General features: G+C 47.2%; 1 protein-coding gene across 1 annotated transcript in view; it reads right to left on the reverse strand.

The window, feature by feature from the left end:
• Nucleotides 1–14,691, reverse strand: part of Pi4ka (phosphatidylinositol 4-kinase alpha) — a 135,114-nt gene that overhangs the window by 18,252 nt on the left and 102,171 nt on the right. Inside the window, exons 24-35 of the mRNA XM_005077560.4 lie at nucleotides 13,580–13,650; nucleotides 13,376–13,500; nucleotides 13,020–13,101; nucleotides 12,665–12,748; nucleotides 11,509–11,598; nucleotides 9,565–9,684; nucleotides 8,646–8,738; nucleotides 7,417–7,573; nucleotides 7,067–7,194; nucleotides 3,057–3,215; nucleotides 2,660–2,811; nucleotides 1,029–1,136 (exon numbers count right to left, since the gene is read on the reverse strand). Coding sequence (XP_005077617.1) covers nucleotides 1,029–1,136; nucleotides 2,660–2,811; nucleotides 3,057–3,215; nucleotides 7,067–7,194; nucleotides 7,417–7,573; nucleotides 8,646–8,738; nucleotides 9,565–9,684; nucleotides 11,509–11,598; nucleotides 12,665–12,748; nucleotides 13,020–13,101; nucleotides 13,376–13,500; nucleotides 13,580–13,650 — 1,369 coding nt within the window. The remainder of the gene's footprint in view (nucleotides 1–1,028; nucleotides 1,137–2,659; nucleotides 2,812–3,056; nucleotides 3,216–7,066; nucleotides 7,195–7,416; nucleotides 7,574–8,645; nucleotides 8,739–9,564; nucleotides 9,685–11,508; nucleotides 11,599–12,664; nucleotides 12,749–13,019; nucleotides 13,102–13,375; nucleotides 13,501–13,579; nucleotides 13,651–14,691) is intronic.

A 14,691-nucleotide genomic window follows, 5' to 3' on the forward strand; every position in this document is an offset into this window, starting at 1 on the left:
TGGGATTAAAGGTGTGTGCTGCTGTCACTGCCACTGCCACCTCCTATTCTTATAGCTTTTTTATTCTTTGAAAATCTCAGACATGAATGGCATATGTCTTGATCACATGCATCCTCTCTTCTCTAATCCTACCCCTTTAACAAGCTCCTTTCCAGCATTAACTATTTGCCCCCTTGTTTTTAGACAAAATCTCTCTATGTAGCCTTGGAACATGCTACAGGGTCAGGCTGGTCTAGAACTCAGAGATCCACCTAAGTGCTGGGAGCAAAGGTGTGTGTCACCATATCATACCTAGCTCTCCCTTCCCTTTTCTATTACCCACTGAATTCAATTAGTACTGTCTATATATGCGTGGGCGTGGGTCATTCATGGTTTTGTCTTTGACATAGTAGTCTTAATATATTATAGAGGCTGTTGTCAAATTCTGTTCTCAAGTGCTCCTCTTGCATTCATCTTTACAAGTAGACAAATAAAAAATTAGACCAGAGTTAGAGATTGTTGTGTCACCTGAAATGGGTGGTGGGAACTGAACTCAGAACCTCTGGGAAAGTAGCAAGTGCTCTTAACTACTGAGCCATCTCTCCAGGATTGCTCCTTGCTCCTGTTTTTCTACCTTTAAATCTTTTGTTTCAACACAGTGAGTTTAGTTAGGGTTGGAGAAGGTTGGAGAAGCAGTGGTAACAGGTTATTACAGCAACATGGGCAACTAGTTAGTTACAAAACTACTAAAGAAAATATCTCTGTGTCTTCCAGGAACTATTAACTACCTGTAGAATCTCAGGACCAGGGCCCTGTGAGGCCCTGCTCCCAATCTCTTAAATGAATTAAACTCACAGGACAATCTGCAGGCATTTCACTGGGCACTTGCTCTGAGTACACATGGCTGAGGATATTTCAGTCTAGTCATGCTTCCAGCATGAGCCAGACAAACCATGTCCTTATGTAAGTAACTTCCTGGGGAATGAGGGTGCTATAAGCTGGGTTGCAGCTATGTCTGGGCATGTGCACAACACAGCTTGAGGTAATACCTGAAATAGTCAAAGGCTGTTGAGTAGATCTTCTCTCGAAGCACGTTTCGAATGGTTGCATTTGGAACCACATCAGCATGCAGGAGGGAGAGCCCCAGGGTGAGCAGTCTGGGAGAGAGCCACAAGGTTGAAGCCCTAGTCAAGGGCTGAGCCTCAAGCAGTATGGTCTAAGCAAACCCCAGAGGCCCTGAATATAGAGCCCAGAAACAACATTACCAGTACCAGTCTCTCTCTCTCTCTCTCTCTCCCTCCCTCTCTCTCTCTCTCTCTCTCTCTCTCTCTCTCTCTCTCTCTCTCTCTCTCTCCCTCCCCCCTCCCTCCCTCCCTCTCTCTTTCTCTCAAGCCAGACTTCAGTTCCCTTTTTGAGTGTGAAGATAAATCTGATTTTCTGAACCCTTTGCCTATGTCTTTTAGGTGCCAAGATTACAGTGTTTTTGTGGTTTGTTCGTTTGTTTGAAAGGATGCTGGTACATACTTTTAATCCCAGCACTTGGGAGGTAGAGGCAGGAGATCTCTGTGAGCTCGAGGCCAGACTGGTCTGCAGAGTGAGTTCCAGGACAGGCTCCAGAGCTACAGAGAAACCCTGTCTCAAAAAAAAAATCTTTCCATGGATGGGTGAAGGTATTGTATAGTAAAGCCCTAAAGTTAAAATGATTAATTTAGTTAACTAAAAGAAAAGTTTTCGGGCTGGAGAGATGGCTCAGAGGTTAAGAGCACTGACTGCTCTTCCAGAGGTCATGAGTTCAATTCCCAGCAACCACATGGTGGCTCACAACCATCTGTAATGAGATCTGGTGCCCTCTTCTGGTGTGTAGATGTTTGTAATAAATAAATAAATCTTTAAAAAAAAAAAGAAAAGAAAAGTTTTCCTATTCTAAGCTGTAGCTCATTAGTCTAGCACTTGTGTAGCGGAATGAGGTCCTGCAACATATAAAAACTGACACATTCTAGAGTAAAGCACTCTGAGTGGGTTGGGGATATAGCTCTGTTTGTAGAGCTCATGCCTCGTATGCCTGATGTCAAGTTCCATTGCATAAAGTGGGTATAGAAAGACTTTTCTTCCTGAGATAGGGTTTCTCTGTGTAACCCTGGCTGTCCTGGAACTTTCTCTGTAGACCAGGCTGACCTTGAACACACAGAAACATGTCTGCCTCTGCCTCCTGAGTGCTAGGATTAAAAGCGTGTGCCACCACCAATGACTGGCCATGGTCTGGAGTTCTAATGAGTGATCAGTGGTCATGGGGTCATGGTATGTAGTTCTAATGAGTGGTCAGTGGCGATGGAGTCATGCATGGTTTGGAGTTCAGGGAAGAGGTAGACAGAGAAGATGTCTTGGGAAGATAAGCACACTGGTACTAGCCATAGGTCCCATAGATGACAGCAGAGTCCATGTTCTAGTGAGAAAGAGTGGACTAGGGGAGCAGGGAATTGAGAGGCTTTTAGCTAGCCAGAGGCTCATGGGTTCATATCTTCTTCACATTCTTCCTGAGAACAGTGCCAAAGAATTTACTCTCATTGCACAGAAGCATCACAGGACACACCTACCTACCCACACCATGATTCACATGTTACAGACATGCCCCACACACCAGTAACAGGACACCCAGATGCCCCCAGAAAAAGAGCCTCACTTGAAACGTGGTCCGATGGCTGCCACATGTCTGTTCATGCTCCCCTTCGCTCCACCAATATTCAGGGACATAGAGCGCTGCAGCAGGCTTGAGAAGATCTCCACCTGGTCAGAGCTACAGTACTTGGCGATCTCAAAGCGCTGTACCAGGAACTGGGTAAGAGGTAAACAAGCTGCCTAAGTTGGGGTGGGCCAGTCTCATCCCAGTGCTCGTAAGAGCAGCTAGTAAGAGGGGTTCTGGGTGACAGGAAGGCCGGGAGGACCAGAAGAGGGGTCTAGACAGCACCCGTTCTCCCAGGTCGGGGCCCTAGGCTGGCAGGCGTGCCAGCACACCACAGGCGTGCCTGTACAAAGGGGAGGCTGACTGCAAAGCACAGCGGAGCCTGGTAGGCACGTACATCGATCCAGATGTAGTGGGGTGTCACTTCAGGGGGACACGGTCTAGGCTGACTTGCTTCCGATGCCGCCAGGGGGTCTGCTTCCTTTGTTTCGGCAGAAAAGAGGCCAGACTTCTGCTCCACTGTCATGTGCCAGGCCCCTGCCATCTCCCGCATAAACTGCAAGTGGAAAGAAGTGTCAGCTCCTGCAGACTGTCTGTGATTTACTGCGAAAAGCTCAAGTGGCTGCTCCTGCCTGTGGTCCCAGCCTTCAGGAGCCTGGGGCAGGAGGACTTAATGAGCTCAGGTTTGGTCTGGGCTACAGAGTGAGTTTCAGGACAACCAGTGCTACAGAATGAGGTGCCTTCTAAAAAAGCAAACAAAGTAAAACAATACTGGATAAAATTAGAGGCCTAGAAAAGAATGAGATGGCATCACATAACCCCATGTCCCAGGGCAGCCACTTAAGGGTTTGGTATGTCTCTTCCAGCCATTCCCCTGACTGACTGTCACCCAGGGCAGGGTACCAGGTGAAGCACACCTGTGATGTACCTAAGGCAGTGCAGGCTCTGTCTTGGCCAACCCTGGAAACAATTCTGAAAAATATCTGTGTTAATTAAGGAGGGCGAGCACCATATGCAGGATTTCCAAGCCACAAAGGCAGGCCTCCATTAGCTTATCAGATTTGACAGTAACCTTGGGGTCCAAGAGAGGTAGGCTGCAACTGCCAGGGGCCTAGTCATTCCCTTGACCTAGCTATACTGCTTGGAGGTAGGAGGGTAACACAGAGTAGTGGCCTGGAAGAAGTGGGCGCTAATTAGGAACTGTTCCATCTGACCCTGGGGAAGAATCAGCAGTGTGCGAGCTGCACAAGGCACAAGTGAGGCAGATGCTTGGGCTCCCTTTCCAGGACCACTATTTACCTTCTGCAAGATGTGGCTCACAGGCTGGGGATACTGCAGTAGAGTGCTTGCCTCCTTATACTTGCAAGGTCATGGATTCAATCCTAGTACCAACACACACATACACACACACACACACACACACGCACGCACGCGTACGCATGCAATGTTGTGGAATATTTGTTTACACCGAAAAGATGTGTCTCTGCCTAAGGAGCCTTCTGATGGTTTAATAAAGAGCTAAATGGCCAACAGCTAGGCAGGAGAGTATAGGTGGGACTTTTGGGGAGAGAGAGGACTTTGAGAAGAGAGGTGGGGATGCCAGCGAGACATATGGTACAGAGGAAAGGTAACTGAGTCACTCTAACTGAGTCACTCAGAAGCAGGTTAGGGGCTGGAGAGGTGGCTCAGCAGTTAAGAGCATTGGCTGCTCTTCCAGAGGATTGAGGTTCAATTCCCAGCACCCACATGGCAGCTCCCAACTGTCTATTAATTCCAGTTCCAGGGGATCCAACACCCTTACACAGATGCGCATGTAGGCAAACACCAATGCAAACAAATAAATCATTAAAAAATAGAAGATTAATTTGAGTCATAAGAGCTAGTAGGGAAAAAGCCTAAGCTAAGGCCAAGATTTAATAATAAATAATAAGTGTGTCATTATTTGCAGGCTGGCGTCCTGATGAGAAAGTATTACAAGTCACAGGCATTTTCTCTTAGGTTCTCTGTGTCTTGGGCTGATTGCTGGGTTCTCATGAGTATTAAAGAGCAAGATGGGAACCAACTGGGCAAGGTGAAGGAAAGCCTGGGCATACTTTTTTTTTTTTTTTTTTTGGCTTTTTGAGACAGGGTTTCTCTGTATTGTTTTGAAGGCTGTCCTGGAACTCACTATGTGGACCAGGCTGGCCTTGAACTCATAGAGATCCACCTGCTTCTACCTCCCGGGTGCTGGGATTAAAGGGATTAAAGGTGTACTTCACTACTTCCTGGCCTGGGCATGCTTCTTAAATTGGCATCTCAGTTCTTTTCCCTTCTGCTGCCTGAAGAACATTTGCCATGATGGTAAAGATAAAGGCCATTTGTGCTAAGGATAGCACTGCCATAGGTGGGAACCCAAGAATGCCAAGGAACTACAGCTGTCTGTGGCTTCTCTTGCACTCTGGCCTCTAGCTACTGTTAGTATTATAGAGAACCCAGAACTGCTGGGGCCAAGGCGCCCAGCAGAGGCCAGACTCCCACTCATTTGTCTAAGATCCTTTTCTTTGTCAGCAGGGCCTCCCAGATCTGGAAGCAAATAAATACACACAGTCCAAGTAAGCACGAGACATGGAGCTAAGGCTGAGAAAGAAGCAATGTGGAGAATGGAGTGAAGCTGTTCTAGGCAGGGTGGCCGTGGTGACATATCATCACTGCAGCTGGGCAGGAACAAGCCTGGGAGACCAGGGGCAACAGGACCTAGCACAGCTACAGCAGAGCCTGTGAGAAGACAGGAAGGGACCGAGGAAGGTGGGAAGGTGAGCTTGAGGTTTTAGAGTAAGTATGTCAGACGAGATGAGGTTGGTGGGAGAGCAACAAGGGGTCTGGGAACAAGAGAGATTAGATTCAATCTAGCGCAGGTTTTCCTGGCATGCTCCCATGGCGGTTTGAATGAGATGACCCCAAATGTCTTGGGCATTTGAACACCTGGCCCCAGTTAGTGGCAGTTTGGGAAGCTTTCTGGAGGAAGTGTGTCACTGGAGAGCAGGGCTTTGTGGTTTCAAGACTTTTAGGGCTAGCTCTGTTTCCTGCTTGTAGTTTGAGATGTGAGCTCTCAGCTGTGGCTCCAGCAACTGTTTCCTGTTACCCCCATTCTGCCATCATGAACTTTAACCCTATGGCACCATGAGTCACAAATAAACTCTTTCTTTTATACATTGTCTTGGTTATGGTGTTTTATCACAGCAACAGAAAAGTAGCTAATTCATTGGTTATGGTGGTTTAATGGGATGATCCCCACAGTCTCAGGCTTTCAGTGGGCAGCACTGTTTAGGGGATGGCATGGAACCATTAGGGGGTGTGACCTTGCTGGAGTAAGCACATAACTGGGGGTAGGCTCTGAGCGTTTATAGCCTTGCTGTCCTTCTAGTTCACTCTCTTTGCTTTGTGTTTGAGAAATCAGCTCTGAGCTCCCAGCTCCCTGCTCTGATGACCTGCTGCCACGGCTCTGCCAGTTATAGACTCACCCTCTGGAACCATGGCCAAAATAAATTCCTTCTTCCATAAGTTGCTTTCAGCCATGGGGTTTTGTCACAGCCTGAGAAAAATAACTTACACATTGTGGCTACCTTAAGGTTATGGGAGAGACAAAGGAGGCCAGGGCCACAGGTGTAGCTGTAATTAATGCTGGGATATGACCAAATTCTGGATCTATTTAAAGGCAAAAAGATACAGCTAGTAGGACGTGTGGTGGGTCATTTGTAGGAAGCATGGAAAGGAACTCTTAAGATGTCCTTGGAGAGTTTGGTCTACACAGAGATAAGGTAAGGATGGTATTGACCATAATGAGGTGTCTAAAACAGGAAGCAACTGGATCTCTGGAGCCCAGGCTTTGTTGTGCTACTGGAAATTGAATCCAAGACCTCACATATGCCTGGATCTTCTGATGCAGCTTCTTGAACAGCTAGCTGGATTATGAACTTAAGCCACCAGGTCCAGCTGTAGCCGACCTGACTTTGTCAGTTGGGGTGCTCATCAGCTACCCTCGTGGCGCTTGGTGGCAGGTGACTAGAATACATTTAAGACTGGTGGTGCCAGGAATGGAGGTGCTGACAGATTTGTAGGTGATGCTGTCCCATTCCTCCTTCCTTCCCCACCTCAGGTTAGAAAGTCAAGAAAGCGATTGCTCCCAGTCAGCTCCAGCATCAATGGGCATGTAAGACAGCCTGCTGGTCTCACCACGGAGACTGTTTTCCGTTCTGAGCCTCCCATATGCAGGCTCTATGAACACCCCTCCACCATCACGCCCCTTACTACACACAACATTCTTTCTGCAGACAGGGATTGAGAGTCACAAAGCCCTGGTGGTAGAGCCAGGCCAGCAGCCCCTCCCCCTCTCATCCCACACAGAGACAAGCTGGGCTCATCTCTTACCGGCACTTCCACTCCATTCTTGCCAGCCAGCAGCCACTCCCAGCAGGCTAGCGCAGTCTCCATGCCGTGCTCATTGAACATCCGGAGGGGACCCCAACACAGATGATGAAGGAGCTGCGGGTCACAATCTAGAACCAAACACAAATTAGTCAAAGGCCCTGATTCTGGCTGGGCCTGAACAAGGCTTCCCTAGGCTGATGTGAGAGCCAGCACTAACTGGGCTACAAGTGCCTTTTATTTACTGCTGGCTCATGAGAGATGAGACAGATTTCTACTAGCAGAGCTCCAGTTCTTTCTTTGACCATTCACTTAGAAATGAACCGAGAACCCCATGAAGCTCTGTGCATTACCTTTGCTGCTAATGAGCATTGCAGTCAGCTTGAACATGGCCTGTGTATAGTGATGAGGATTACTGTGGTCCAAAGCTGTAATCAGATCCTGGACCATCATTTTGTTCAGGTCAGATATCTGTCCTGTGGCACCTGAGAAGCGAATCATTCCATGTACCTGTGAAGAAGTACACTGATTAGCAGCTGTGCCAGTAAGCCAGGCCTGGCTACCAGCTGACCAAGCTCACAATGGTACTGCCCAGTGACTCACTGTCCCAGCTACAGCTCACGTCAATGATGCTGTAATTGAGCATCTCTTCCAGAAGTGTATGTTGGTGTTTTCATCACCTCTCTTCCTTGAAGGCAGTGACATGAATTAGTCAGTCACCTTACACAGTGCTAAGCCTGGACAGGGCATGTGAACATAAGCTAGATAAATAAATTTCTTTAGCGTCAATATGACTCAAACAAGAAAGCCAGTGAGTCACTATATTTTCATATATATATTTTTTCCCAGAGAGTGACTTTATTACTCATATACCTGGCTATATAGGAGACAAGACTTATTCCAAAAAATAAACCTATGCCCTAAAGATAAACTTCCTGCTGCCACACAGCATTCAAAAAGCCATGGAATAAGCTCTCTAGCAATTCCCAGCATGTGGTTAGCACATGCTGAGTACACCAGGGGACTCCACCAGGACTCACTGGAGAAGAGCAGCCACTGAATTAAGTAAGAAGCAGAATGTTCGGGGAAGGTGAGCCAACTCTCAGGGAGCACTCTGATAAACTCTGTGAGATGCCCGTCTCCGTGTCAGTGTTAGCCTCCAACAACTCCGGTGTGCGTGGAAGCCCTCTGTGGAGCCAGCAGATGCGGTTCCTGAGTCTACTTTTGGCAAGTTATGTAATCTCAGGAGCCTCTGATTCTTTACATGTAAGGCTAGAATATTGGTGCATACACTTTAGCACATGTCCTGGAGACACCAGTACATGTTTGCTAACACTTCACAGAATGCCTTGGCATGCCTGAGTGCGCCCATGTGATACCACTTTCTTGCAGAGGTGCTAGGTGACTGTCATAAATATACCACAATATGTCACTGATTTTGCTCGTTCCCAGGTTCTTCGAGTCACCTGAAATGAGTAAATCCTATCATCCAGATCCCTCATTCATGTTCTTCTGTGAAATAGTCACATGGCATAAATCAAGATGCTCAGAACAGCCTCTGAAATAAGGGCAAGAGAAATACCTCGCCTGCATAGCGGTTACGCAAATTCAAGGATGCCATGAAGTTGGAATAATCTTTCTTCACACAGGCTGGCCGTTCAGTTAGCTGAGTTGCCTACAGACAAGTATAGAGAATTATTTTAGATGGTGAAACATCATCTTTTTATTATGTTTAACTTGGTAAACCAAAAAATCCAGGTAAGAAGTTGAGTTCTGAGGCAAAGACTATTAAGTTTTCAGTGCTGGCAAACTAACATAGCACAACATTCCAGAGCACTGTCCTGGTTGTCCTTGAACTTTCTCTGGAGACCAGGCTGGTCCTGAACTCATAGAGATCTGCCTGCCTCTGCCTCCCGAGTGCTGGGGGTACATGTGTGTATTTGAGAGCCTGCAGGAAAGAGACTCACAAGCAAGTCCAGCGAATGGTTCAGACAAGCAGTTCTCAACCTGTGGGTCATGACCTCTTTAGGGTCTACATATCAGATATCCTACGTATCAGACATCTACATTATGATTCATAATAGTAGCACAATTGCAGTTATGAAGTAGCAATGAAACAACATGAGAAATTGTATTAAAGGATTGCAGCATTAGGAAAGCTGAAACTACTGCCCCAAACAAATATGACTATGATATAATGCTATACATGTCCGAGAGGCCAGTTTCTTTCCTCTCTCTAGACACTAGAAAGCCAGATTTCATCAATGCACCAAGTTTTACCTTCAAAATCATATATATTTCAAAACTTAAGCTCTAGGGAAATGTTTGTGCAGGTGGCCATCTCTTTTGGACCCTCAACAAATTCCCATCTGTCAACAGATATCCTATATACCCCACAAATATGTGGGTTATGAATGCCAAGGGGTCTTTGACGAAAATCCACCCTATAATATTTTCTCCCAGATCAGGGGCTCACTGTTCCATAGGATGTTTGCACATACTCCAAGAGTCGTGTTCTGCTTGTTGTAGCCGGCAAAGTGAAGGATGCTCTCGGTGGCCATGGCCAGTCCTGTGTGCTGGGACAGTCCTGACACCCAGTTCTGATGTTTGTTCAGATATTCCTGAAATGGAGAAAACAAGCTATAAAGTATAAAGTACAAATCAGCAGGTCAGACTCCAGGTTTCAGTGCTGACTCTGCCTTGGCCTGCCAGCGATGGGACCTGACATCAGCAGGGGAGGTGGCTCTACTACTGACTGCACGTTTGTTTCTTCAAGCATTCAGGCACTAAAGGACTCCTGCTTTCTTCAGTAGCTACGGCTCTTTTCCTCCACATGATATGAAGGAAATCAGTCTGCAGAATTCCAGGGGGCAAATCTTAAGACTGCAGGGTGTAAAATGGCTGTCCTTTTTTGTGTAACTCGACCCTACGTTGGGTCCAGATGATCTCTCTTCCAGTATTAATTCTTCCCGTTCAGCCCTCTGTAAAAGGAGGAACCTCACAATAATCCTAGGCACAAACCATGGGTTCTTGCTCAATGTATTGTCAAACTGCCCCCAAGTCTCTCAGAGGCAGCTGGTGTAGCCTTCCTGGGCTTCACCAAGAGGAATATTTTTTAAACAGCTTGCCTTGAACTGGGTATGGTGGTGCACACCTTTAATCTCAGTGCTCCGGAGGCAGGCAGATCTCTGAGTTTGAGGCCAGCCTGGTTTACAGAGCTAGTTTCAGGACAGCCAGGGCTATCACACAGAGAAAACTTGTCTCAAAACACAAACAAATCAACTCCCCCCTCCCAAAAAAACCAACCAAACAAAATTATCTCTCCTTAAAAGTCCTACTAAGGGCATTCACAGGTTTCACTCAATAGTAGCTCAGATTTCTTATAGTGGTACCTTTTTTAAAAAATCTTTGATTCCTTCTAAATTCCTTCTAAAACAAACTTTTCCCTGGCATTTTTGTTCTCTTTGCCACCCAGCACTTCTGTCTGAAGAAATGCAGATATACCTAGGCATGTAGCTAGACAGAGCTCCACTGGAATGCATCTGCTCACCAGCCCCTATCAAGGCTCTGCATTGACATGCACATAACCCACCATGTCTAGGTTGTACTGCTGCTGGCTTGTGGCACTGTCCCTGCCTCCCATATTGACCCAACTCACCTTGTAAGCAGCCGCAAGTGCTCCTATAACCTTAACACCTTACATAGTGTGAATACCCTGGCTTCTCCCTCTCCCTGGGTCCTGGGAAACCTGGCCCTGTTCCTGCTCCCGACTCCTCTCCTTCTCCGGCCTCAGTGGTTTCTCCTCAGCACCTGCCTGTCACTCCACACCAGCGCTATCCTGGGCCTGTGCTTCTCCTCAGGGAGCCTTTCCTGGTCGTGGGGCCTCTCTAATCCTTGGGCTCTCTCCCCACCCTGGGATCTGTCTTCGCTGGGTGGTCACTCCTCGCTGTGCTCCTTGTTGATAGCCTGGCATTATGCTGACAGCTCAAAGCCTGTCAAAGGTTGCATGACTGCATTGTGCATGCATTAGGTGGCTGCATAAGGACTCTGCATGCAGAAACCATGTGGCCAAGGGCAGCTCCATGACTTCAGTTTCAAGGTCTCCAATTGCTGAGCTTCATTCTAAACCGCTCCTGTTCCCTTTATATAAGCAAGTGCCTCCTGCCTATTGTCTCTCTTGCCATTTCTACTACTGATCGGTTAACTCCTACTCCTCCCTTTGCTCCCTTTCCCAATAAACTCCATGTGGGTTTGCTGAGTTTGGTGGATCATGTTTCTTCGCCTGAGCCCACTAACTTGACAGTACACTCACCCCACATGGTGTATCCGACAGAATGGCCCCTGAGCACCAGCTATTCTCAGGCTTAGACTGATGTTCCTGGTCTCTGTTACTCACATTAGTGCTGTTTATATTTTGACTGCTGTTTGGTATCTGGAGAAAGTACCTGTAGGTGGGACTTGGTGACGGTGGGTGCCCACTTCATGGCTTCTTGCAGGATCATCCCACAGCGTGCAGCAAAGTCCTTTACGATGCTCTGCAAGTTGAACAACCTGAAGTCAGCCTATCTAGGTTGTCGTGACTGTCATGGGCTAACCTGAGTCCTCTCAAAGTCTTACATTGAAGCCCTGATCCTCAGAAGCTCAGAATGAGACTGCACTTGGAGACAGGCTTTGAAAGAGGTGATTACATTAAAAGGTTGTTGGGGTGAGCCCGAACCCAGTGCAGCTGGTACATTTATGCACAGAAGAAACGTGGAACTATGAGGGACACCACCCTCAGAGGGAGGGTCACATGGGGACATAGGGAGAAGGTGGCCACCTGCACTCCAAGGAGAGTGACCCCTGAATACTCCCCTGTAACACTTCATTCTTAGACTTTTTATCCCCATTAACTGTGAGGAAATAAATCTCTTTCTTTAAACCATGTAGTGTATGGTCTGTAGTTCTTGCATAAGGCTGTGTGGCAGAGCTACACCATAAACAGTGTGTCCTAGGGCCACTGTGCAACATGTTCCAGTGACTAAAGGGAAAGATTTTCTAGGTGAGAAAAAAATCCTCACAGGTGCCACATCACTGTGTCTGGACTCTCACTGCTGACAGTTTGTCCAGCTGGGAAGGCCCAAGGCTGGAGGAATCCTGAGCCTGGCCCCAATTCAGTCCTCTGCAGCAGAGGCTCCAAGCCAGACTCAGTGGAGACAGGAGCATCTTCCGGGACATCTTCCTCATCTGGGATATTTATTCTACCCATTTGCCAAGGGTAAGTCAAAGCTAGAACCTGTCAGTCTATTCTAAAGTGAAAAAGATGGTATGTATCAGAGGACTGAGCTCTGGAACCCATGCTTGCTCAATGCATTTCTGAGGAGCTGGTAGCTGACTCGTAGCCAGAAATGCCTTTGGCGGCTAAAGCAGAAATGAATATTGCAGAGTCTGGATGGCCAAGTGGGAAGCACAGGCCTGGGACACGACAGCCTTGGGAATTAGTGGGACAGTGCCAAAAACCATCATAGTGTTAATGCTGGGGACTTGGGGACGTAAGGTATGTTGAGCACCTGTCTTGACATCCAGGGAAGCCCTCATTCTAGAGGACTAAATGGGACTTACCTCTCGGGCTTCGTATGTGTCAGGGACCGTGATCCGATATGGGGCATCAGGAATGTCATAGTAAGGCTGATCCTTGTGAATATCCTGGAAACATACAGACCCCTAAGCCACCGAGGCTGCTTCTGCCAAGAATGTGGCACAGGCAACAGTTTGGCTGCGAGCCCTCCCCACCATATGCCCCATATGGATTCCAAACTTGCTGCAGCCTAGTGGGGAACATCAGGGAACAATTTTGTACCCACTCCATTGACTACACGTAGCATAAGTGAGGCTCAGGGGTATTACTGGAGGAGCATCAGGACAACACACAGTGGCAGGCCTGTGTTAAGCAGAGCCAAGTCACTGGCACACTCACAGCACTCAGTGATAGTGACAGGGTCTGCAGGATGTCCAGCATGGTCTTCAGCACAGTCCCACTCCAGAGCAAGTGTGGAAACCTACAGCAAGAAAAGGTTCTCAGGGCTAAGGACATGGACTTTCTAGGAATGGACTGTTCACCTCTGTACCTCCCCTGCACCAGCATGAGCTGTGAGACATGGCTCTCCACAGTGAGGTGTATGGAGCCTCGTCAGAAATGTTCTCAGGCCCTGAGGCCAAATGCAGGCTACACAGCCTCCTTCCCAAAGCTGGTCGTGCTTTTGCCGGTGGACCCTCAGCATTTCTCATGATACGGCATTTACACTCGAAGCCTTAGAGGGAAATCAGACTCACTTATCCACCAGACCAGACAGGTATTTGTCAGCCACTCTCCTTATCCTCTTGTGGATGTGGTTGAAGTTCACCAGCAGAAACTGGGCATGGCGTTCCAGCTCCTCTTCATTCTCCTTGGTCTTAGCCTAGAGTGAAAAGACAGGTGCCATAGGGCTTCCCCGTGTGCCTCCAGCAGGCACACGCTGGCCCTCTGGTGAGGCTTACTTTCTCTGCCATCATGTTCAGGAAGGCATCAAACACTTTGTCAGCCACAGCAATGACACACTGCATCATCCCTGAAACAAGACAGTGATTCCCAGGGATTAGTAAAGTCACAAAAACTACCAACAGGCACAAACTCAGAACTATAGAGTAGTACGCATTTCTCCTGTACCTTCCTTGGCTTACAGGATACTAACATCTGCCATAACCAGTCTGCATCTGTCAAAACTTAGAGCAGACACTGGTTACAACATTATCACCTGAACTTCAGCATATACATGGGTTTTCCTAATTCTCCTGGCTCATGTCCATTTCTGTTCCTGGGCTAATCTGGACACCACACAGAATTTTATCACATCTCTTGGTCTCTTATAACATGTTGATTCCTCAATCTATTTCTGGACTTCATGACCTTGGTATATTAAGGACACAGGAAATTTATAGACACAGGTATAGACAGTTCTTCAATTTGCTATCTGACGCCTGTTCATTAGGGTAGGATTTGAGAGACTTAGAGGGAATACTAGAGGTGATCAGCTTCTTCTTCTTCTTCTTCTTTTTTTTCCTTTCCTGGGTTTTCTTTCTTTTTAAAATTTATTTATTTATTTTTTTTACTTAATGTGCATGGATGTTTTGCCTGCATGTTTGTCTGATATTGGAGTTACAGACAGTTGTTAGCTGCCATGTGGGTGCTGGGAATTGAACCTGCGTCCTCTGGAAGAATAGTCAGTGCTCTTAACTACTGAGTCATCTCTCCAGTCCCTTTTCTTTTCTGGGTTTCTTGAGACATGGTTTGACTGGCTTGCTACTTATTTTGTAGCCCAGGATAGACTTGAACTCACAGCAATACTCTTATCTCAGACATCTGGGTGCTGTGTGTAACCTGGCTGTGTGTTTTCTCATCTCATCCTATCAGGGGACTATGACACCTATAGATCTTATCATTTCTGAAGTGAGCTGTCATCATGTGATCTGAGTGACTACTTCTTCCTTTCCATACTTACAAAACTTATACTCTGAGCTGAGGAACTAAATGATACTCTGGAAGGGGAGAGGTGAGCAAGTTAAAGCCACTACCACAGGTAACACATCCGGAAGGGGAGAGGTGAGTGAGT

This window comes from Mesocricetus auratus, unplaced genomic scaffold (assembly GCF_017639785.1).
Source record: "Mesocricetus auratus isolate SY011 unplaced genomic scaffold, BCM_Maur_2.0 Super-Scaffold_100008, whole genome shotgun sequence".
In the NCBI taxonomy this organism is placed as follows: Eukaryota; Metazoa; Chordata; class Mammalia; order Rodentia; family Cricetidae; genus Mesocricetus; species Mesocricetus auratus.